General features: G+C 41.6%; 2 protein-coding genes across 4 annotated transcripts in view; both read right to left on the bottom strand.

Annotated features, from left to right (window-relative positions):
* Positions 1-739: 739 nt before the first annotated feature.
* Positions 740-23714, bottom strand: BDH2 (3-hydroxybutyrate dehydrogenase 2). 3 transcript variants are annotated; one of them, XM_027103413.1, is made up of 10 exons: positions 23473-23714; positions 19841-19932; positions 18944-19022; positions 17292-17388; positions 15487-15595; positions 9758-9818; positions 8470-8583; positions 4462-4520; positions 3778-3870; positions 740-1057 (listed from the first exon to the last, which is right to left on the bottom strand). In XM_027103413.1, exons 2-10 carry the CDS (start codon positions 19910-19912, stop codon positions 1004-1006), a joined length of 738 nt encoding a protein of 245 aa, XP_026959214.1. In that variant the 5' UTR covers positions 19913-19932; positions 23473-23714; the 3' UTR covers positions 740-1003. The 3 variants fall into 3 exon arrangements, with proteins under 3 accessions (XP_026959214.1, XP_026959212.1, XP_026959213.1); XM_027103411.1 differs by lacking the exon at positions 23473-23714 and adding an exon at positions 20316-20433; XM_027103412.1 differs by lacking the exon at positions 23473-23714 and adding an exon at positions 20290-20386.
* The window catches only part of CENPE (centromere protein E), an 81311-nt gene continuing 77219 nt past the window's right edge, over positions 20323-24414 (bottom strand). The window contains exon 50 of the mRNA XM_027103406.1: positions 20323-20433. Coding sequence (XP_026959207.1) covers positions 20423-20433 — 11 coding nt within the window. The 3' untranslated portion in view covers positions 20323-20422. The remainder of the gene's footprint in view (positions 20434-24414) is intronic.

Below are 24414 nucleotides of genomic sequence, written 5' to 3' on the forward strand. Positions count from 1 at the left end.
CTGAGATGAAAGATTAACTGTTCATTTACTGAGTATCTACATGTGCATCATACCATTTGGTCTTCTGAGGTTAACAACAAATAAAACACAAACATAAAACCCTGAAACTAAAAGAACAAGAAAAAACTTCTCCCTAGTAATCTGTTATGGAATTATTTTCCATGAATTTAAATTTCTTAGTGAAACTTTTATTTTCTTTAATTTTGTTTCCTGTTACATGATTTATTTCTGTTTCTTCATCCAGAGACTATTTCTAAGTTTCATGTTCTCTTGTCTGTTATCTCAGAATTTGGTGAGGAAATCTATACTTAATCTAAAAAATATTCTTCAAACTGACAATACTGTAAGGTAGTTAACTATATGTTTCTTATGTCCATGTCAAATACTGCTTATTTTAATAAAGACTTTTTAGTTAGACTAAAAAAAAGTATTTACTTATAAGTGATGACATCCATTAAGGATAAACATCTGATGATTATTTTTCTTTTACATAACAGATCAACAATATATAGTCCTGAACCTAAACTCCTTTAAGTGTAAGTTACTGAAGCCAAACTCCTTTATACCCTTGGTGTTCACTTATGACTGTGTAAAATTTTAAAATTAGTACCCACACACAGACCAATGCAGAATCGTACAAAAATATTTGAATACGCAAAACAGAAGTAAAATAGAAATGAATAGCTTTCATCTTAAAAAAGAAACTTCCTTTTTTCTTCATATTCACATTTTAATTTTATATACTTAGAAATTGAGGTTTATTCTTAAAATGTTCTTTTTGCAGTGAGTTCATTATCTCACCTATCTACAATGATTTCAGAAGAGATTAGAAAGAGATGAATATATTTAAAGAATCAGACTCTTGTGAACAATGACATCATCAAAAAGGTCTTATTTTCATTAATATGCCATTAATAGGAAAGAGAGGATGGGTGAGTTTTCTTCATAAGCAGGTTCACTGTAGACAGGAACGGCCTGCCTTCCCAGCAAGGAGATCCTGAAATCACAAGCTCCAGCCTCCATCAATGATAATAGGATTACCTGTTACATAGGCAGACTGCAGGGATAAACACAAGGAGATAGAACAATTAACCAGGTTGTGTTTCTTCAGTTTTCCTGACTGAGATAGCTAAACAGTTTATCCTCATAGTACCAGGAAACCACACTTTTAACAAATAGAAATTAGGAAAATCTGAATTAAATTTCAGATGATTTAAAACTGCTGAGTGTTCTTGTGATCTGGATCTGACTGGCCTCTGGCTGGTGTTTGAGCACATGTCACATCATTCTAAGAGTGTCTGGACTCAGAGTCAGAAAATTAAGAAATTTTGTGATATAGAGCCATTACCCGAATTAGGATAAAGTATAGGCTAAAACAGTACATTTTCATTTTGAATCTCAGAAGTATTCTAACTAGCTGAGTTTTATGCCACTAATAAACCTTTGAACATAATCAAGTGTGTCAGTAACAAAGTAGTAATGTCAATTACAAACAGAATTTAAAAAAAAAGATGTATATTTAGTTAATCAATATACATGGGTAATTCCAGGTACTGAAGCACACTAAATGTCTTTTTAAAATTTATATGAGTAATAATTATTATAATCTATTAACCAGAAAAAAAATTCTATACTAGTTTCAGACATCCAAATCTGTACAAAACTAAAGAAGTTTAAAAATTACGGATTTTTTTCCCCACAGAATTTTTCATTTTCCAAAGAATTAAAGCTGAAGTGATTCTTGTGGTAGAGGTTTAAAAATGTTTTTTTTTGTTTTGTTTTGTTTTGTTTTTTGTGGTACGCAGGCCTCTCACTGTTGTGGCCTCTCCTGTTGCGGGACACAGGCTCCGGACGCGCAGGCGCAGCGCAGCGGCCATAGCTCACGGGCCCAGCCGCTCCGCGGCATGTGGGATCTTCCCGCACCGGGGTACAAACCCGTGTCCCCTGCATCGGCAGGTGGACTCTCAACCACTGTACCACCAGGGGAGCACCCCCCTCTGTTTTATGTCTGTGAATAGTACACGACCAGGGAACTAACTGGAAGAGAGAAGAGAGAAGGAAAGGGGAGTAGGCAGGAGTGAGGAGGTGTGTTACTGATCAGTTAGCCCCTCTTCAGTGTAACTTGGTGCACACCAGGTGGTGATGAATGTGACAGATACAGAGGTTGAAATGTTTTAGTGACAGAGCAGTTACTACTTCTCAGAACTATTAACAACAGTTGTTCATAGCAGAGGAAATGACTAGGCAGATTATGAGTGACTGAGTATATTAACCTTTCTGATTTCTTTGAATCTGTATCTTCACAAGAGCTCATTTGATTTGTGGGTACTGCTGATAAGCTAAATTGCCCTGGTTTAGCCAGAGCTTAGGTTACCAAATATTTGGGAATGTTCTGGCTTGAAATGTGCAACAAAAGGACCTTTGTCCTTTTAGAAAGATCTAGAAGAGTCCATATGTAAAACAGAAAGCTTGCCTTTTAAAAAAAACTTGGAGAAATTGGGGGTGTTTCTTGGTAGAGTGTCTAATAACCCCCTAGTTTATCTACTTTATATGATCAGTCTTCATATATTGAATTTTATTTTTTTTAATTTTTATTGGAGTATAGTTGATTTACAATGTTGTGTTAGTTTCAGGTGTACAGCAAAGTGAATCAGTTATACATATACATATATCCACTCTTTTTTAGATTCTTTTCCCATATAGGCCATTGCAGAGTATTGAGTAGAGTTCCCTGTGCTATACAATATATATTGAACTTTAAAACACTCTGTACTCCTGTTAGGATGTCTTTCCTTCCAGCCTCTTCCATTGCCTCAGGCTTTAGGTGAATTTAAAACTAGGAACACAAATTTGAGTCTATTATCCATGTTTAAGTTAAAACATTTTTAGGGCTTCCCTGGTGGCGCAGTGGTTGGGAGTCCGCCTGCCGATGCAGGGGACACCAGTTCGTGCTCCAGTCCGGGAAGATCCCACATGCCATGGAGTGGCTGGGCCCGTGAGCCATGGCCACTGAGCCTGCATGTCCAGAGCCTGTGCTCCACAACGGGAGAGGCCACAGCAGTGAGAGGCCCGCGTACCGCAAAAACAAACAAACAAACAAACAAAAACAGAGGGGATGTCCTTGTACTTTATACCTTATAAGAAATATCTCTTATGAAAGTTTCTGCTTTCACAGCTGTTTGCCATTAAAAAATATACAGTCGCCATTAAGGAAAAAACTGATTACTAAATAGGTGCAACGTGGAAAGAGACAGAATTAGGAATTTCCATACGTGATGATAAATAAGTAAAAATTCATAGGGAAAAAAAAGAGGTACTGGCATTGTTCTAAACAAGTCACCAGTAAAACTGAAAACACCAGATGCTAATTCTGTGTCTCCTGGACGCAAATCTGGTTAACCCTTTCCCCATTTCACCGGAAGCTCTCATAATTTTGGAGGTTCACTGGTTTGATTTACAAATCAAATTTACAAATGGTTTCCCAAATTGTAATTTTTGAAAGTAATTATAAAATTGAGCAATTTAATTTTTTTCAATCCTCCACCACTTCACTTGCTATCAGATTCAGTGACATGTAAAGTTGAATGAGGAAGAGTTGGTGGCTCAGATCAAAGTGGCCTTTCTATGAGCAAATTAAATCAGAACTTATTCCCATCTTGTAAAAGCAGCATCTTAGCACCTACATGCCATCACTCCCTAAATCATACTATTTTGATGAGCAAATTGTGGCCAAATGTGATTGAGGATAATGAAGCCCCTGGGAAGAACAGTGCTTACTTCATCAGAGGCCAGGTACACGCAGAGCAGGGCTATTTCTTCTGCAGTTGCAAATCTTCCTGTTTTCTGTCTCTTTAGGAAATCGCTCAGTGCCTGGAACCAGAAACCATACCGGACATCAGTGATGTGAGCTGAAGTAACTCACCTGCAACACCTTCAGAAGGTCAAAGGCAAGAGGAATCTACAAAGGTACCACTGGCTTGTTGCCTTGATTAATTATACATGACACAAGATACAGGAGAATATCAATATCTTTAATTGTGGACCAAACAGGACTATGGTGACTCCCAATCTACTCAAACTATCTGTTTTATACTAAAACCTACAGAGACTGGGACAGATCAGAAAGATAGTATTAAAGAAGAGGGCATTTTCATATTTTTTGAAAATGTGGTAAAATGCACATAATATAAAATTTACCATCTTAACCAATTTGAAGTGTACAGTTCAGTAGTGTTAAGTCCATTCATATTATTGTGCAACAAATCTCCACAATTCTTTTCGTCTCGAAAAACTGAAACTCTATCCCCATTAAACAAAAACTCCCCACTCCCTCTCCCCCAGCCCCTGGCAACCACCCTTCTACTTTCTGTCTCTATGGATTTGTCTACTCTAGGTAAGGAAGGAGCATTTTTATTTTTTTTTAACCAGAGGATTTAAACACATTTAAAATAGCAGATATACCTCTTCAGGATTTGGTCTGGCTTGTATTCTTTCCTGCAGAGATGGGGTATCAACCGTTCCTAAATCAAAGGAGGGCATTCAGCTTGGTTACTTACTTAGACTGAAAAAGAAATTGATGATTAAATTTTAAACTTCCTTTCCATATGATACAACGATCAGTGAAAGCCTTCTCCATGACTTGGAGTGACAATTTCACCTCTACCTGCCTGCTTTTTATTTAATAGGCTTATAAATTCTTTAATAAATTTCTATGATTTTTAAAAACACAGACTATACTTCTTTGTGAAGTATATTAGGCAAAAAATGACACCCAGCATTCCCAGGACATACTTTAGTCACATCACATTGATATGATACTTTATGGATTTTAAGCACTGTTATAGGTATTATCTCAATTAATCCTCACAACAACCCTGAGATGTATTATAGATAAAATCATACAAGCACTATATCAGTATAAGGACCCAGACTACCTAATGATCTCAAAAACATTTTCTGCTGTCAGGTTCACTCTGGGGGGATTCTCAGGGACAACTCCACACCCATCACAGTCCTCGATAACTTAGGTGGCTCTTAATTTTCCTCATTATCTTGCCTATTTTCATCGGTTTTAAATTCCTGTTTTAACCATTGTTTCATATTTCTCATTGAAAAAATATAACTTTATTTTACTTAAAAACAAGAAAAATAATAATGACTAAAAAATTTTAAATCCCACTTAGTTCACATTCTTTACAGAGCAAGTTCCCATACATTTCTGTTAACTTCTGTGATCTGCAAATTCTCTTCAGAGGGCTTTCTTCTGCTGACCGTACTCCCGGAGACCACATGATCTTTCTAAGTTCATAGCAAGTGATTTCACTGTCATACTTTCAGCTCCATCCTTAAGACCATGCTCCTGGGTGTGCCACAGATTTGATGTTTGCTTGGAAATCATTTCTTTCTTTTTTTTAAAAAAATTTTTATCGGGGTATAGTTGATTTACAATGTTGTGTTAGTTTCAGGTGTACAGCAAAGTAAGTCTTTATACATATACATATATCTACTCTTTTTTAGATTCTTTTCCCATATAGGCCATTACAGAGTATTGAGTAGAGTTCCCTGTGCTATACAGTAGGTCCTTATTAGTTATCTATTTTATATATAGTAGTGTGTATACGTCAGTCCCAATCTTCCAATTTATTATCCTCCCCGCCTCGGAAACCATTTCTTAATTTTATTATCATTTGCCATTTCTCTGGAGAGACTGGGAATCTTCGAAATCTGCAAATCCTGGCTCCTTTTTGTTTAACAGCCCTTTCCTTAGCTTGTCTCTGTGCTCTCACATTTCACTGTAAGCAGGCGACACTTTCAATAGGTTGGGTGGGAGCTGCCTTGGCTACATCACCTGGTTCATCAGGAACATTTTCTACCCTCCACAGTTACAGCAGGCAATAGTGTTGATGAAATTTCTTAAACCACAAAGCGAAAATCTCTTTGTATCCAATTTCTGGTGATACTTTCCTCACTTGCCTCATCAACAGCCTCCTTAAAGTCCACAATTCTACCAACAGTGTGTTCAAGGCACCTTAAGCATTCACTTAACGCCCTCCTCAAAATCCTTAACAGCTTCCTCCCGCTGAGGCAAATGCTCACCGACTCTTACATATGGCCGGTATTAATGACTATTACATGAAAACTCTGTAGCAAGCCTATGCCTTGCACTTCATTCCACTGTCACCTGACTCTGCTGTGTCCCTGGCACAGACTGACACACCATGCCACTGTCCACACCAGTCTGGTGTTGAAGTGTTGTGACTATATCATCAGCACCAACCCAGACACACTCATTCCTTGTCACATTTTCTTTGTGACTGGCTCAATGAGTCACAGCTAGTTCCTTGTTCCAGACAGTGGGAGAATATATTTTCCAATCTTCTGAAAAGTCCAGCTTCAAAACAACCACATTTTCCAAATCATTTTGCCATTTATTCCACTGGGAAAATGGCACCCAAAATAGCTAGACTCAAGTATCACCAACGTGTATGTTAAAACCCGGTGAAACTCTCTCTCCTGTAACCTCCTCTTTCTTGGTGTTACCTATGTTTACCGTTCTAGTCCAAGAAAAATTAAACAGAACACGTCAATCATGGAAATTCTGTCCCTTGAAGGTTATTTAGTAGTCTCCCCCTTTCCTAAGTCAGTGGGTTTCAACCTGAGGGGAGACCATGATGAATTACATCAGAATTTCCAGTGGCACTTTCCAAACTGCACACGGTGTTCCCCATCAACTCCTTCTCCAAATGCTGGCATGCCCCTCAGGTTTTGAAAGGTCCCACAGGTAACTGTGAATTGCTTCTCCTCCCCAAAGCCACAATACCAGTTGTGAACTACTAAGAGAAACCTTGATTCTGCACATGCAGTACTGAATTTCTTTTCAGAGAGGAAGTTGGTAATTCTTCTTAGGCAGACCTCATTTTACTCTCCTTGGCTTGCTGAGCTCCACAGATACTACATTTTTTTACAGATTTCAGGGCTGTGCAATGCTTCTTCGAGCAATTCTATAGGCACCATTTTTCCAACAGCATTTATTTGCTCACTTCATGTCTCTGTGTCACATTTGGTAATTCTTGCAATATTTCAAACTTTTTCATTATTATATTTGTTATGGGGATGTGTGATCAGTGATCTTTGATGGTACTACTGCAAAATGATTAGGACTCACTGAAGGCTCAGATGATGGTGAGCGTTTTTTAGCAATAAAATGTTTTTGAATTAAGGTATGTACATTGTATTTTTAGACACAATGCTATTGCACACTTAATCGACTACAGTACAGTGTAAACATAAATGTCCTTTCTACTCATAATAAGTTCTGCTTTTCTCCTTTCCTTTATATGAGGGGCCAGCATACTTTTTGGTCAAAAGCCAGACAGGAAATATTTTTAGCTTTGAGAACCATTTGGTCTGTTATAACTACTCAACTCTGACTGCAGCATGAAAGCAAACTTAACCAATATAAAAGCAAACTGGGTGTGGATGTACTCCGATAAAACTGTTTACAAAACAGGTGGTAGGCCGGATCTGGCCTGTAGGCCATAGTTTGCTGACCCCCTCTTTACAGCATAAAGGAAGGTATGAATCCCTCCTTTTTGCTTATGGGCCACCCCAGGTGATGGACATGATTCAGTGGCTCCCTACGTCTGGGAGGCTCCTCTTTCTTCCTGCTGTCCTGTGAGCATGGTCTACGTTTCAACTTTCCCCTGACGAGGCCATCCTGGGCTTGCTTCTAAAACACCAAGCCTTGGCCAGTTATGTCTCTCAACCACAGGGTTTGGAATTGTCCCCATCCACACAAGTAGCATTTAAACCTTTTGCATCTGTTAAATCAAAATGGCATCGCTTGTGCTAAAGCCCATGATACAAAACCTACATTTAATGCCTAACCTAATTGCAGTTTCAACCTTTACCAGAAATGTAATCTTAATCAACCAGTCTGGAATTTTCTGGTTAGCACCAATGAGGTAATTGGGCCCCCGTGGGTCCTCTCTATCCCCCTAGAGGAAGAAGAGGCAACCTGTAGTATAAAACCTGTGCCATCCCCTCCCCCTTAAAAAAGCAGTCCCAGCCCAGAATAACCTTTTCTTTTCTTTTGCCAATGACCTCCTTGCCCCACCCTTCTTTCTATGAAAACCTTCCATTTTTGTATATGGCTCCCTGGAGCATCCTTCTAGTTGCTAGATGGGATGCCACTTGATTCATGAATCGTTGAATAAAGCCAATTAGATCTTCATATTACTTGGTTGAATTTTGTCTTTTAACACATCTGTGGGTTATTCCTAATGACTTAGGATCTCTTTCCCAACTTACCATTGGACTGTTATCTTAATAAGCCTGGACTCGTTTTTCTTTGGAGCTTTTCCCAATGACAATACAACATGTGGTAAACAAGCTTACATAGATACTTTTCACAGTGGCAGCCGGGAGGTCAGAAAGAACAAATTCATAGTCCCACAGTGCCCAACTCACCTGGACACACACAGTTGCACCGGATACCCTGCTGGATGAAGTCTGCAGCAACAGACTTTGTGAGACCAATCACAGCTGCCTTGGTTGTGCTGTACACGCACCTGTTCACAACTCCTGAGAATGAAGGAAAGTTCAACCGTTGAAGGAATAAAAAGACACAGTCAACTTTAGGAAGCAGGAGACCATTGTCATGCTTCCTCACACTCCACCATTTTTAAGATTTTTTTTTTTGATGTGGACCATTTTAAAAAGTCTTCATTGAATCTGTTACAATATTGCTTCTGTTTTGTGTTTTGGTTGTTTGGCCTCAAGGTATGTGGGATCTGAGCTCCCCGACCAGGGATCGAACCCACACCCCCTGCATTGGAAGGCGAAGTCTTAACCATTGGACCACCAGGGAAGTCCCTGCACCCTTTCTAAAAATCGATATCAGATTTTCTCCTTTAATAGAGCTAGTTTCTGAATCTGGGAAAATAATATCTTTATTGGCACAATTCAGTTGAGACTTCGGTGTTGAGATGCTGCACCTAAGTGATAGCAGTGGCTTTAGTTTTTCATCATCAGTTGGTAGAACGAAGAAATTTAGGGTAAAGCAAAGCAAAACAAAACACAACCCAAACAAACCCAGAGGCTTAGGCATTTCTTTGCATTTGTCTCCTGTGCAGGCTTACTGTGTACATCCTTGCTAAGAGAAGGAATGTTATCTCAGCAGTAACTACTTCATTTTCAACTCGAAATCCATCTGTGCCAGACTGTGACACTGTCCATCATCTCCACTTTTGCACTGCAATCTGGCCCTTCAACTTGACTTCTCATTTAGGGCTGGATCAAATGTCTTTGTGAAGCACTGCCCCAATCCACAGGCAGAGTTATGTCCCTGCTATTGTAACAGTACTTTGTACAACGCTCTGTTATGACCCTATCATACTGTAGAAGATGTGCATTTGCCTGACTCTCCCCCCTTTTAGACTGTGAATTCTTTGGGGTCAGGGACATCTAGTGGGACAATCTTTTTTGATTAATTAAATGTATCAAAGTTTCCTTCTCCCCGTTTGATCTTCATTTCCATATCCATTAGAAGTAATAAAAGGTAGAGCAAAGCAAACCAACTTATATTTAACTTTATGACTGGTTCACATCTAAGGCAAAAGGACTGGTACTTAAGAAACTTTAGAGCAATTTATAAAAAAGCAGTTTTACGATCTCTGCTACGCTTGTTCCCCAAACCCTTAGCTCTTGAAGGTGTGTGACTACATGTGTCATGATGCCCAGAGGAAGACACACCTACCTTTGATGCTCGATGCCACAGAGGACATGTTGATAATGTTGCCAGATTTCTGAGCAAGCATCTGCCAAAACAAAACAAAGACCAAAAAAAGATGCTACTCTGCAGGCTAAAAATACTACCTCTTTAAAAGATGCGCATTTACTTATGGTTTGCAGGATCATCATATTAGCTATTAACATTAAGCACTGTTAAGCATGTTAAGCAGTCTTTTTTTTTTTTTTTTTAACGGATTTTATTTTCTTTTTTCTTTTTTGGCCACGCTACACAGCTTGTGAGATCTTAGTTCCTTGACCAGGGATTGAACCCGGGCCCTTAGGCAGTAAAATCACGGAGTCCCAACCACCGGACCACCAGGGAACTCCCTGTTAAGCAGTCTTAATGGTCTCACCCAATCATTGCTGGGAATTGATGGCTTGTGTACACATTGGCAAGAACATTTCCCAAGGGTTTACTGCCCTCCTGTGGCATAAAAGTATCAGCAAGACGAAGAAGGAACTCTGAGCTAAATGAAAGGCTAATGAATGTTAATGTTACTGTATGTTCCCGATGGAAAACTCGTTCTCCATTCATCACATATTCAACATATAGTTGAATACCTACTGTGGTCAGGTACAGTGGTAGGTCGAGGAGATTCAAAGAGAAATGACTCAGTCCCTGCCTGCCTATAGAGCTGCCAGTCTGATTGAAGTGGCTGGTATAACCTGCATCCAGCAAGAGGAAAGACTGTCACTGGGGAGGGGGCGGACGTGGAAAGAAGAGACCAGGCTGCAGGGCACTCAGAGGAGGTCTGATTTTTTGAAAGCTAGAGCGTTAATCAGAAAAATAAAAGAGAAGGGTATTTTCTTCCCAGGAAGTGGGAAGAAGGGATGGGTCTGGCTGGAAGACAGAATGTGGGAGGAATAAAGCTGCAGAGGCCAGTGGGGCTAAATTTAGGAATTTTGGCTTTACCCTGAAGGCAATGCGGTGGAGACAATGAGGGGTTTAATGCAGAGGGGGAGTGGCATGTTCAGATTTGAAGATTACAAAGATTACTACGGCATCTTGTAGAGGAGAGCACTGGAAGCTGATGCAGGGATTTAGGAAAGGAGTAATGAAAGTAGAGAGCAGAAACGTCTGTGGGTAACAGAGGTGGAGACAGCCGAGGTACGTGAGCAGGACTTGGTACATGGTTACATGCAGCGAGGGCTGCTCCCCGTCTAGAGCAGTGTTTCCTAAGAATACGTCCTTCAGAATCCCACACAGAAAGTGTGAAAGTCTTAAGAGGAGGGTCTGTGGCTGTCCTGTCCTCCTAGACAGGGTACACAGCAGCCAGTCAATATGTTTCAGTGAATCAAAATCTCTTGGGGCTTCCCTGGTGGCGCAGTGGTTGAGAGTCCGCCTGCCGATGCAGGGGACACGGGTTCGTGCCCCGGTCCGGGAAGATCCCACATGCCGCGGAGCGGCTGGGCCCGTGAGCCATGGCCGCTGAGCCTGCGCGTCCGGAGCCTGTGCTCCTCAACGGGAGAGGCCACAACAGTGAGAGGGCCGCGTACTGCAAAAAAACAAAACAAAACAAAAAAATCTCTTGAGGTGCTAGGTTAAAGTGCAGATTGCTGAGCTCTGCCCCAGACCTAAACAAATATATCACTGAAAAAAGCTGCTATGAATTAAAAAATGTTTTCAGATGAACTTATATTTAATTAAAAGATGTATGTATGTTTTCAAGATGATATAGGTATACGCGAGGGCATGGGTATCCACCCATCAATGTTTGGGGGGAAGAAGCAAGAGTTGGAGAGAATGCCTGCCTCGTGGGCACTAACTTACTGAAATCAGAGGCTGCAGGGATGACCATAAAGAACAAGGAGGAGGTGGTGAAGGGTTAAAATAAGTGCTGGGGGAGGTGGAGAACAGAGGAAGGAGAACCAGGATATGCTCTATCATGAAAATCAAGTAAAGAAAGAGCTTCTAAGACGGAGGAGTCTCAGTAGGCAGTGTAAAGGGTCAAAGAAAAAAGTCACTTCTGCTGGGGTGAGTTTATCCAGCAGCTTTCAAGGAGGTGTAGGAATGAAGAAGGTGAATAACTGGACGATCCAGGGATGAGTTTGCCAAGATTCTCTTTTTCCTTATAGTATTCTTACTTTCTGTTTTGATACTTAGCTACTAATCGGTACCTAAGAGCAGAAAGTCTAAAACAACCCTAAGGTATTACGTTGAATGGATTAAAAGGATAAAAGGAGAGGCTGAGGTGACCCAGTGAAATCCAGAAGATGGCAGGGCAAGAAAATATTGAACCCAACTTGTTTGTCTATATAATAAAGAGGATCATAATGAAATGGGGTCCTCATAAAAAAAGACCAGAAAATTAGTAAAATATAAGTGTTGAAAACGAAGCCTTAAAATTATTCTTTCTTATCCAGTTTAGCAAATAACATAACCCATTTAAATTATTTTCCCAGTTTCACTGAGGTATAATTGATAATATATACAATCCATTTTTAATACATATGGAATACACGTAGCCCAATTTAATATATAAAGATGGGCTATTAAATAAGTTCAGTCTCTGATCTTCTGAAATGCAATAAAATCCTCAGGCAGAACTTTAGAAAACAGTCACCTGGGAGATGCTACTGCTGCCCACTAACACTTGGACTGTCCACTCAGCCCAGGTCTGGCCGCTGATTCTAGAGCCCAGTCCTTGCGTCCTTCTGTGCTGCCTTCTCAACACCAGCTCAGCACCTGCTGTCATGGTGTGAATGCTCTTCCTGGCTCTGCATGCAACAGCCGTCTCTGGCAGGTACAACAATAAAGTGAAGTGCCTGGATGTAGTAATGCTGTCTAGGATTGATCTCCCAGAAGCTCAGGTGGATGCTACAAAGAGCTCTGAAGATTCCCTCTAGCTGCATCTAGTTAGTTCTACTGTGATGCAGCTCTTCTGCCCCCACTGACCAGAGCCCAGCTTCTAAACCTGGCAGACCTTGGCTTCTTGGGTCTTCAGTGATTCCATGCCTGACCTCCACCTGGACTGACAACCTAGATTCATTTCTTCATCCAGCAAATGTTTGCTAAGCAGCTCTACGTGCGAGAGACTCTGCTAAGATAGAGCAAAGGAGGAGAACACCCAAATATCCAAGACCTCCCCGAACCCTCGTTGTAATGGATCCTCTCTTCTGGTGGACCTTGGATTCTACACTGACCTCTTTTCACAGTATTTTTAATTTGTTCTCTGCTTTCTGACTGCTCTTCCAGTCTTGGAATGGTTTTCTGTATGCTTATCCATGAACAAAAATTTCCTACAAGTGTTCCTATGTTTTGACCATCTGACCTTTCAAATCTGCCTAGACTCTAAATCCTGGCTTCGAAGCCCTCCCTGGAAAGTTCTATCTGGTATATGTGCGTCATGGTTAATGAACATAATTAGGGCTGGAAAGGACTGTGTAATCTATCACCCTCATTTTAAATGAAGAAATAGACACCGAGAGAGCACAGGTGCCATCTCCCAGGTCCCGTGGCGAACTTAGGGGCAGAGCTCAGGCTGTTCCTAAGGTCTTCCAACGCCAGATTCCAGAATCCCAGGTGAGGTCGGCTGGGGTCATTTTAACAAGTGGCACCAACTCATTCTGACTCCCCATCCCAGTCATTAATAACTCTTAGGATTTCTTACAGATGAGTTTCATTGGCTCATACGGATTATTGTTAAGATGCTTTAAATCATAGACAAACTCGCTAATTTGCAAGTTAATGTCTGGTATTTTAAAAGTTAACACTTAACAAGCTTAAATTTCAGCTCCACTGTATCTCACACCTATGTCCTTCCCTGATATTTGTCAAGCATTCAGTACTACAATGAGTCTCATATATGTGTAAGTCTTATTCACCTGACCTGAGCTTTCCTCTTTTACCACAGCCTCTGCTTTTCCTCATATCCTATGCTAAGGATTAGTCTTCAAAAAATACATTTAAGTTCCAAATAACAGATTCTCATGAACTCCAAATAAGGAAAAAAAAAGGCAATTTATATTTTTAAAAAAATTGCTGGTTCAACATTCCATGAGCCAACCCAAAGATTCCTTCTAGGGGCTAAACAAGAAGATTAAAAAATTTTTAGTTTTTTTTAGTTACTAAGTCAATTTCTCTAATTGTCCTTTTAGCATTCATCTGTATCCTTCTTGACGTTAGGCCCAATGTCCAGAGCAAAGTGTTTGCCCTGCCTTGTCATCAAAAAACTCTTCTCCTGGGCTTCCCTGGTGGCGCAGGGGTTGGGAGTCCGCCTGCCGATGCAGGGGACACAGGTTCGTGCCCCGGTCCGGGAAGATCTCACATGCCGCGGAGCGGCTGGGCCTGTGAGCCATGGCCGCTGAGCCTGCACGCGTCTGGAGCCTGTGCTCCGCAACGGGAGAGGCCACAACAGTGAGAGGCCCGCGTACCGCAAAAAACAAAACAAAACAAAACAAAACTCTTCTCCTGCCCTGGGTTGGGCAGCATTCAGTATGTCAGTCATCTAATGCAGCTGGAATGGAAGAGAAGCATAGCTCTTCTGCATTTCACTAGGGTTCAACTTACAACCTTGAACTGAGCCGGTTCTGTACAAAGTCAACCTCGTTCATTGTCTGAGCCTGTGTTGTCTGCTACTACTGGCTTCTAAGCTCATTTGAAGTCAATGTTTTTCATATTTATACGCCCCCTCCCCCAGAGAACCTAGCGTGGTGCTTTCCATCAAAAGGCACTTAATGCTTGTTTGTAAAATAAAATGAAAAACAGTCAGGAGTTGTGTGCAGGCTGGCAAATTCAAGGGTAGCAGACTCAGAAGGAATACTGTCTCCTTAGCACACGCTGTCTCTCACCTCTCCAGTACCTCTGTGGCTCAGCTAAAAGCAGGAGTGCAAGGAGAATACTCGGGGTACAGAAAAGCAATGGGGTACATCCACCTTGAGATGGGGGGGCCTAGATGCTGACATTCAAGAAGGGGCCCAACTTCAAGGGTTCAAATCCTGACTCTAATCACTTGCTAGTTATATGACCTTAGGCGAGTTATCTAACCTCCCGGTTTCATCCTTCTGCACAGTGGCTGTGATAGTACCTACCTCATTCGACTGCTTTGGTCCCACATGCCCCCTTGCTGTTCCAGTCCCTGGAACCCTCTTCCCAGATACCTGAACAGACAGCTTGCTCACTTCATCGGGACCTCTATGAGAATTTCACCTTATTAATGAGGCCCTCCCACTAGACCTCACTGATAGCCTAGCTTCTTTTTTTTTTTTTTTTTTTTTGGCCACGCTGCGCGGCTTGTGAGATCTTAGTTTCCCAACCAGGGGATTGAACCTGGGCCACCGCAGTGAAAGTGCTAAGTCCTAACCACTGGACTGCCAGGGAATTCCCTAACCTAGCTTCTTTTAAGTTCACTGGACTTATAACCATCACACACGTTAGAGTTTATTTGATTATACGTTATCGTATCTCGCCCCTCAAAATAGTACCTCCCTTATAGAAAGGACTTTGTTTAGTCCTCTGATGTGCCTTCTGCACCTGGAAAGCAGCCTGCCACATGGTGCTTAATATTCCTTGAATGAATGAAGTGGAAAGTTAAGTGAGTTAATTTCCATGAAATGCTTTGATATCAGTGTGCACTAGAGGTTAGTCATTATGTTCACTGTTATCACTCTTCAGAGTAGGGATCCTCTCTGGATGTCCAGTATGGAGACCTACTTATCCAGTGGTACTCATCCTAGCGGTGGTGGTCACCTTACTTTAGGAAGAAAGGCCTTGATCATCAGGTACATGCTGCGGACGTTGAGATTCATTGAGAAGTCCCAGTCTCTCTCCCCACAGTCCAGGATGGTTCCATGATGGACGAAACTGGAAGTGTGATTAAACCACGGGGAAAAAGGTGATCATTGAAAAACATTTCTATTCCATTTCCTTATCCTTTTTATTGTCATTTATTGGCTTAGACCATTGTCCTTTCCCTTAGCAAGATTAACAATTCCAACACAGTATCACTTAGTCCCTTAGGTGAGGAAGTATCCCAACAACATAAGCTAAAAAAATTTATTTGAAGACAAAATCCTTCTTTTAAAAGAAGGCAGGAGTTAGAAGCCACCAAACATAAGAAACTCTGTACCTACTGAGCAGGAAACATCGCTGCCATTAAAAACAAAGGAGAACAGGGCGCTTGGCCTAACTCCTATTTCAAGATCAAGAGTGCCTTCAGGTGGCACAGATTAAACATTCTCAAGGGAAATCAAAACTGCAAGGAAAACTCAACATCTCAGGGTAGCAAAGTAATACCCCTACTGTACAGTTCTAACATACTGAGTAAACAACATACAACAAGACAAAACCTTTAAAATAACCTTCACTCTTTTTGAAGTCACACTTCCTCAAGGAAGCTTTCTAAACATCAGTCAGAGTTAGAGTCCTAACTGATTTCACTGTCCCCTAGACCAAAATTATGTAATTAATTATAAAATATTGTCAGTTGTGATCCCTATGCACCACTGTATTTCTAGTTCAACCGAATGACAGCAAGAACCACATCCTCTATTTCTGTTCCCCTTACATTGCTGAAAATTTAACAGGTGCTCAGAAACTAATTTTGCTAGTTGTTTTTTTCATGGCTCTGGGTATATTCTCATAGGAGAAATGAGCAGGTTATTTATAAACTAGATCATCACAATCGTTACTTTAATTTCCAAACATTGTAACATATGATAAACTATGGATAAACTGAGACTTTTTTTTTTTTTTTTTACTCTGAATCATGATTGGGAAGAACCACAGAAATATATTAGAAGGCTCTAGAATTTTTCTACCAATGCAGCAGTACAAATGTAACACTACACAAGAAGAGTGGGATATCAGAGGTATCTACTGAGTTCCTGGTTCCTCACATCTACTGTCATGCCTGAGAAGGGACAGTGGGTACCAGCACTCGTTGTATCTACATGTAGCTGCCCCAGGTCCAGCTTTTCATCATTCATGCATGGTTCAGCAAGCTGGGTACCACCCTAATAAGTTTAATTAAGCCATTCTCTTTGTGCCGTGTATAAAGGTACAACATGAAGCTTCTTTTGCTGGGACTGATTGTCCCAGTAAGAAACACTGAGCTTGGGAGGTATAAAAGACTTACTAGAATATGCCAAAAAATTGGCAACATCTTCATTTCAATAAACTGAGTACTTGGTTTCTGGTGTATATATACTTCCTTTTAAAGGCACTCTACTGGAAAACAGTTTTTCTTCTTATTTTATAAGTCCTGGTAGAGCACCAGCAACAAGTCCATTGGCATGAGCCTGTTACCAGCCCTGAGGAGAGCAACAGCGTTAGTACTGGTTGCCTTGCGTGACCTTAACGGCCTTTAGGCCCCAAGCCCATGTCAATGTCTATGGCTGTCTTACTTGTAATAAAAATTCTGTCCAAAAATCTAGCCACATTCCCCAAGGAATATATTATGGTTCACAGTGAATAATTTTGCCATAGTATCAAAATTCTTTTAGTGAAAGTTGCAGAAAGCTTTCTGTAAGGAGAGTGAAATTAAAGAGCTATGAATTACCCAGCAACATTGAAGAGAACATCAAGTCTCTCAATGTCATTGGCGAACTGATCAATTTGTTTCTTCTTTGTGACATCAAGGACCCGAGTGTGAACACCTGAAAAATAAAACAAAGGACACTATTTGCCTATACTCATAAAGAATGGTTAGCCTTGAAGATTCAGCTGTTTCGAAGTGTGAAGACGGTAATATCTGTCCAGTGGGGCTTTGTAGGATTGTTGATCATTCGTAGGGTCTTCACAGTCTGAAGACTCTCAGTAAAAATCTTGACGTCCTCCCCACTTTGACCACCCAGTAACACGTCTCTTTCTCCCTCTCTCTCTCTATTCTCTGAAACGAATGATTCAGGTCTTTTCTGAGTAAAGACTTCACAGTGAAGTATGAATGATCTACAACAGATGCTTCTCAGTAAGCCAGCAGTAATAGCTGAGAGTTGGCTCATTTTAGCCCATTCTTTCCCCCAGAGGTTGAGTCAGTGCTACAGTAGTGCTGAATTCTGTCTGTGCGAAGGGGAAGGGCAGGAGCGGTGGATAAGGGATTGTTTCTACTTGAGCACTTTACATTTATGTTAATTCTATTATTTTTTAGAAATGATTCTGTTGGCCAAGGGTACCATCACTTACTTCTGGACAAAACTACAAGTAGAAGAAACGAGAGACCAGAAGAGGGGATGAAATACTTGAAAGCCAGACATGAGAGATCCGGCATGGGGTCTGAGAGATACATACTGCACAGAAACCCCCTGAACATTCTCTAATGAAAGCAGCAGTCATTATTTTTATGCTTTAAATAAAAATATATATAGTTTATTATTCTCTTTTGGATATAGAAAGAAAAGGTTATAAACAAAGAAAGACAAGACTGAAATTGAGTTGCAGAAAGACTTCTTTTCTTCTGTTCTTTTCTATTCCAACAGTTTGACTTTGACTTATAGGAATTATAATTCAGTTTAAGTCTAATGCAGTTAACTAGGTCAGTGAACTGATTAGTGTTTGATCACGGAATCTGTTCTATCTTGCTGGAATAGTCGACTTCCAGGTAAGTTCTCTTTCTTTCAGCGGTTCTGCTTTCTTTCAGAGTAACTCAAACTGAAGTCCTCTGGTGTTGGAGTTAGGTTCAGTGTGGTGCTGTAAGGGGCAATATACACCTAAATAATCTGGGTAATCTCTTAGGGTTTCTGGTCATGATATTGAAACCAATATTCTGAAACTTAATTTTCGCCTGTTTCTTTAAACATTTTAAATGTCAAGTTTAAATGTAAAATTTACTAGATAATTTAAAATTATGCATATGGCTCAGATCATGTTTCTCTTGGACAGCGCTGCCCTCAGACGAGGGCGGCACAGTTGTCAACAAAAGGTAACATAACAACTGTTAAATGTTCACATATGATTTTGTCATTAGCTACTGAATCCTCTGACATGTTGGATAAATTAAAAATTTTAAGTATACAGCTTAAATACTTTGTTTACATTTAAGTGTACAGATTTTTGTCTCTAGGTTCACAGAATACAAATTTGATATCAGAGAATCAGGCTCTAAAAAGGCCAGTGGAGCTGAGCAGCTAAGGAATTTTCTTTCAACATGTAAGTACTAATGATTTATAATCCCTTGTAGACTGAATCCCAGATTCAAGCTGCGGAGTTGCTTACCTGGGTACTTTTCCAGTTCCTGAAGTTTGAACTCATTGATATCTGTGGCTATGACTCTGGCACCTTCTCTTGCAAAAGCCTGGTAGACACAATGCACAAATAAATCCTTTGTTTACATGGTTAAACCGCTCTCAAGAACTGAAAGTCATTTAGCCTTTCTCTTTTATCTTATTTTCACTGTTGTTTTCCCTATAAAATGGGTGGAATTTCAAACTATCTAGTCTCACCTCATCCTTCCCATTGTTACTATTTTTATCATTAATTAGAACAACGTGATATACATTGTGCTTGTCAGCTGACTTAGTCCCTTTAATACCAAATAAAACGTTTTTTTAAAAAAATAGGATTCTGTTATTAAACACCTCTCAAAATACTATTATTTTTTGATTTGATAGCATGCATTCTATTTCTGAGCAGGTTAGTAAACTCCAAATAGTAAGAGAAAAATGGGTTATATCAACACTTTTCCTCCTAATAACAGTGCATTATTAGCTCTGGTGGGGGGTTTCATGTGTGAGAAGTTGATATAAATTAGAAGGCAAAGGTAACTTGATAGTCTCATAACTCTGGAGTCCTATATCTGGACTGACATAATTTCAGAAAGCCATGCACTTCTGTAGGGTCCCTGCAGTAAATTTATTACGGTGCAGAGGAACTGAGGCAGAGAGAGAAGTTTCTTAGGTCAAAGGTTATCAGTGATGTCACATAATAAACATGTGAGGTATTCATTCCTTTATCTGCCTGGAGTTAGGAGTAGTCACTTTTCTTTTTGTAACTTAAGACAACAGAAGCACTAAAGAAAAAAAAAAAAGAGCAGAAATAAATACCCATGGAACCCAGCCACATAATTCAATACCTCAAAAGTTAGTAAGCAAACAACAAAAGATAATAACTTACTAAGGTAGCTGCCCGGCCAATCCCCTGAGCAGCTGCTGTCAGGACGATGACCTTCCCATCAAGTCGACCCATAATGGAACCTGTGGTTTAATCTAAAGACATGTGTATTTAATGGCTTACACTGTAGCACATGGCCTTGTGCAGTAATGTCGAGAAGGAACGGTTCAATGCACTCCTTTAAGAACCTGATGACAGCACCTCTGTACAAATACTCCTACCACTTGAGAATACTCCCATCATTCTCCAAGAATGATTACTCTAAATACCTAGCTTTGCATATGAAAAACATTTAGCAAAAACCACTGAAGTGATAACTGGTGACAGACAGACATCGAACTTTAACCCATCTTCAGGTTTTTTCAGTACCCAGAGAAGTCAGCCTCTGATGCTGATACAGCAGCATCCCCTCACTACCACCCACCCTCCCCGCTGGCCCTCCCTGCACACACTGCTATGGCACTGGGTGGGTCCTTACTACTTGGGGCTGCTTCTTGCTTCCTCTCTTGTAAACTTTTCTTGGGGTCTGCACTATTAATCATCTGTGTTTTTTCCATGTCCCTTGGGAAGATTTCACAGTTGGCCTCAGAGAGTCACTGAAAAAAAAGAGTTGGAAAATCAGATCATGTCCAATACCCCCATTTTACAGATGAGGGAACTGATTTGACCTGCTCAAGGTCATAGAACTGGTCATCGGCAGAGCCAGAACCAAACTCAGGTCTCCTGACTCTTTTGCTATGTGAACATTCTACCCAACAACGCTGCTGATCCTGTTTTAAAGTTTAAGCATTCATCAGTAACACTTTAACAGACGCAATCAGTAATTTTTAAAAGGGAGGACTGAGAAATTCTGACATAGGGGAAATATGATGTGCAGAAGATATTTGGTCAGTGCTTGGATTGTAGATCTCAGGGTGAGAGGAATGGCTAGTGATGAGGTTGGGGGTCGTGAAGAGTCAAATGATGATTAAATGAGGCTGTCTGCAAGGAACCAAGTCCCTTCTCTTACCCTGCTGTTCTTAGTGTGTGCCTCTGACCACACACCAACCACAAAATGGCTGCTTTCTCCCAATCTGCATTCCAGGCAGAAAGAAGGAAAGCCTGAACTCTTTCAGAGCCTTCACCTTTCTATTCAATGAGTAAGCCTTCCTCAGAAATTCTAGCCTGTGTTTTATTGGCCAGCTCTAGCAGTGGAGGCTAAGAATCTGAGTTTGTTTTCCAGGCTTTACAAAGTAAAAAGCTGGGGGTGAGGGCGTGAGTTGGGTGGATGTTGAGTGAACTAACTGAAACAGCACATGCACAAAATGACGTCCACAATCAGTCTGCTCAATTACCTGCCTGATAAAGAGTACAGGTAGCTAGCTAGTCTTGCCTGGAGGGTTCACATGATCCAGTCATTGCTTTTTGAACTTATCTCTGTTCTCTTCAGCCAAACTTGGCTTTTTGCTGTACCCAATGTGCACTCACCGGGATTTCAAGCCTCCACTCTTTGTGCAAGCTCTCCTTTCTGAGGGCTAGTTACTCCTGTGGGCAATGAGGCTTTCAAAAGCATGACATGATCAGATGTGTATTCTAGAAAGCTCACAGTGGAGAACAGACCTGGGGAGGGAGTGAGCAGGCAAGAGCAGGGGGTTTCCTTCGGAGGTGGCGGCAGTGGTGCAGAGACGGTGGAGAAACAGCAGGGACAGAGAGCAGGGGTGGATGAGGGAAGTGTTTAAGAGTTGACACAGGGTCTGGTCATCAGTGCACAGACTTCAAAGACATTACGTGGCTTGCCCAGTGTTTCACGGCTATGAATTCAAACCCAGGCCTCCTGATTGCGGGTCCAAGAGAAGACCTCGTGGTTCTAAATACCCACGCAGCGCCAGGGGCCTGCGGCTCTGTGGAACAGGTGCCCAGTAACTGACCACGAGGCCGGCGCTGTGCTCTGAAACCCATCGGTGAGTTTGTGCAGAGGCCACCTCCCCCCTGGCCTTTCCCAGCCGATGCCTGAGTGCGGCACGAACGCTAAGGCAGGCCCACTTCTGGGACACAGCGAGCTCCTCCCGCCGGCCTCGTGGACCCCCCCCCCCACCACGCCCCGCGCCGTGAAGGATGCGCCCACACCGCCCAGCCCAGCGTCCCTCGCTCCCTCCCTTGCAGGCAGACTTCCGTCGCGGTCTGCTGGCTCTCCCAGCCTTACCTAGATCCCTACTCATTTTCTCTCGCACCAGCATTTCCCCTAATAAATCCCGTGCGTGTTGAACTCTCTCTCGGAGCCAGCTTCTCAGAGGGCTAGACTAACAGCGCGTTTTTATAAGAGCCGACTCCAGGGACTAGATTACGACTTCACTGATGGTCTCTGATTGACGGAGAGCTGGGCTTTTACAATGCCTGACCTACTCTGATGCAATGAATTTTCAGCTTTTATTTTTCTTCTTACATGAGTGATACGTTTTTACTTAAAACATGGTTAAGGGTCGAAACTCCAATAATCTTTACCCTCCCCCAATCTCGAGCATGATGTATTAAAAAGTTGCTGTTGTACACTATTGGCATTAGTGACTTCTGGGTCATGGGACTGTGAAGGCACATTGCAAATGTTTCCCTAGGAGGCTCTGACACCCACGGAAGAACTTACTAAACAACTGCTGAAGCACAAGGGCAGCCGTTTTGCTCCCTATGAAAACCTCCCCCGAGCTGTCCTCCCTATTTTCTGGGACCAGATTTTCGAACCAAAGCCTTACTACTAGATATAACAGCACTATTATATTAAAACGGATTTGTTTGGAAAAATGAGTGCAAACATGGGCTGAAATGATGAAATGAGGCAACTTTCAAGAAATCCAACGTGAAAACCAGACATGATGGATTTCTTACTCTAAATATTGGAATCAAATTGTTAAATTTTTTTTGCCGCGCCGTAGGCCTTATGTGCTCTTATTTCCGCCACCAGGGATTGAACCCGGGCCCCAGCAGTGAAAGCACCAAGTCCTAACCACTGGACCACCAGGGAATTCCCTCAAAGTGTTAATTTTTGATTAGCAGAGACACAGAGCATTTTCAGGATCTCTTTCTTCATAAGCCAGGAAAACAATGTCCACTTTGACACTGTAAAATCCTCTCCTTTGGCTATTTTGAAAAACCTACCGGAGTTTCAAACTTGTTAAAAACCCATCCGTATCCTGAACTAACTGCTAAATTTAATCCAGAAAAAAGGTAATGTGCAAAACTAACATCTGAAAAGAAAACCTCTCCTTTTCCCCGGCCAAAGTTTCATTTAAAATATACTGGGAGAGCTTTCCTGGTGGCGCAGTGGTTAAGAATCCGCCTGCCAATAAAGGAGAAACGGGTTCGAGCCCTGGTCCAGGAAGATCCCACATGCCGCGGAGCAACTAAGCCCGTGGGCCACAACTAGTTAGCCTGCGCTCTAGAGCCCACACGCCACCGCTACTGAAGCTTGCGCGCCTAGAGCCCGTGCTCCGCAACAAGGGAGGCCACCGCAATAAGAAGCCCGCGCACCGCAACGAAGAGCAGCCCCCGCTGGCTGCAACTAGAGAAAGTCCGCGGGCAGCAACGAAGACCCAACGCAGCCAAAAATAAATATATTAATAAATAAATCTATTAAAAATATAAAATATATTGGGAAATCTTACTTTATTTCTGCAAGTTGATGGCGTCCTCCAGATCACTGCGCGGGCAACAAACTTAAGACCTTTGTTCCAAATCAGGTCAGGTGCCTAATGCATGTTGGGATTTGTAGTTCAGGTTCCTCCAGTTTTTAGAAAATAATTCGCACATTCACATACTTTATATGTAATGTGCTGCCATCTAGTGGAGCTCAGGTAGAACTGTTAACTCCAATTACGTAGAAGGTGAAAAGTAGAAAAGCATCTTACTTAGAATGTTGAAACCATTTCCTTCACTAATTTAACCTAAGTCCTTCTCTCTTTTTTTTTTTTTTTGTTCCGGTACGCGGGCCTCTCACCGCCGCGGCCTCTCCCGTTGCAGAGCACAGGCTCCGGACGCGCAGGCTCCGCGGCATGTGGCATCTTCCCTGACCGGGCCACGAACACGCGTCCCCTGCATTCGCAGGCGGACTCTCAACCACTGACGCCACCAGGGAAGCTCCCCCCCCCCTTTTATTAGCACCTACTATGTGCTGCTCTGGGAGCACTCAAAGATTGAATGAGCCAGGAATTGCATGTGGAAGTTAGCAACAAAATAGAAGGAATGCAGGCCACTGAAGATACTGGAGCCTTCCTTTCTGGACCCTGACCTAGATAGTTCAGAGGGAGGGAAATAAAAATTCTCTTGTGCTTTTTAAGGTATAAGTACAGTTATTTTGGCACAGGCAGTCTATTCTATCACTAATACATACTTAGTGGCAGAATGCAGGCATCCTGAGTATACTGAGGGGGTTGAGTCTGGGGAACTTCAAAGTGCATTGTTGGGTAAGAGCAAAAAATCAGGTTTGGCTGAAGAGAACAGAAATATCAGATCAAAAAGAACGGACTAGATCCTGTGAGCCCTCTCTAGAGGCTTAGTAACTCACCACTTTATCAGGTGTGTAACTGAGCCGAGACTGTGTAGGCTAT

The sequence above is a fragment of the Aethalodelphis obliquidens genome, unplaced genomic scaffold, assembly GCF_003676395.1.
Source record: "Aethalodelphis obliquidens isolate GAN/ISIS:26980383/991018 unplaced genomic scaffold, ASM367639v1 scaffold6, whole genome shotgun sequence".
Lineage (NCBI taxonomy): Eukaryota > Metazoa > Chordata > Mammalia > Artiodactyla > Delphinidae > Aethalodelphis > Aethalodelphis obliquidens.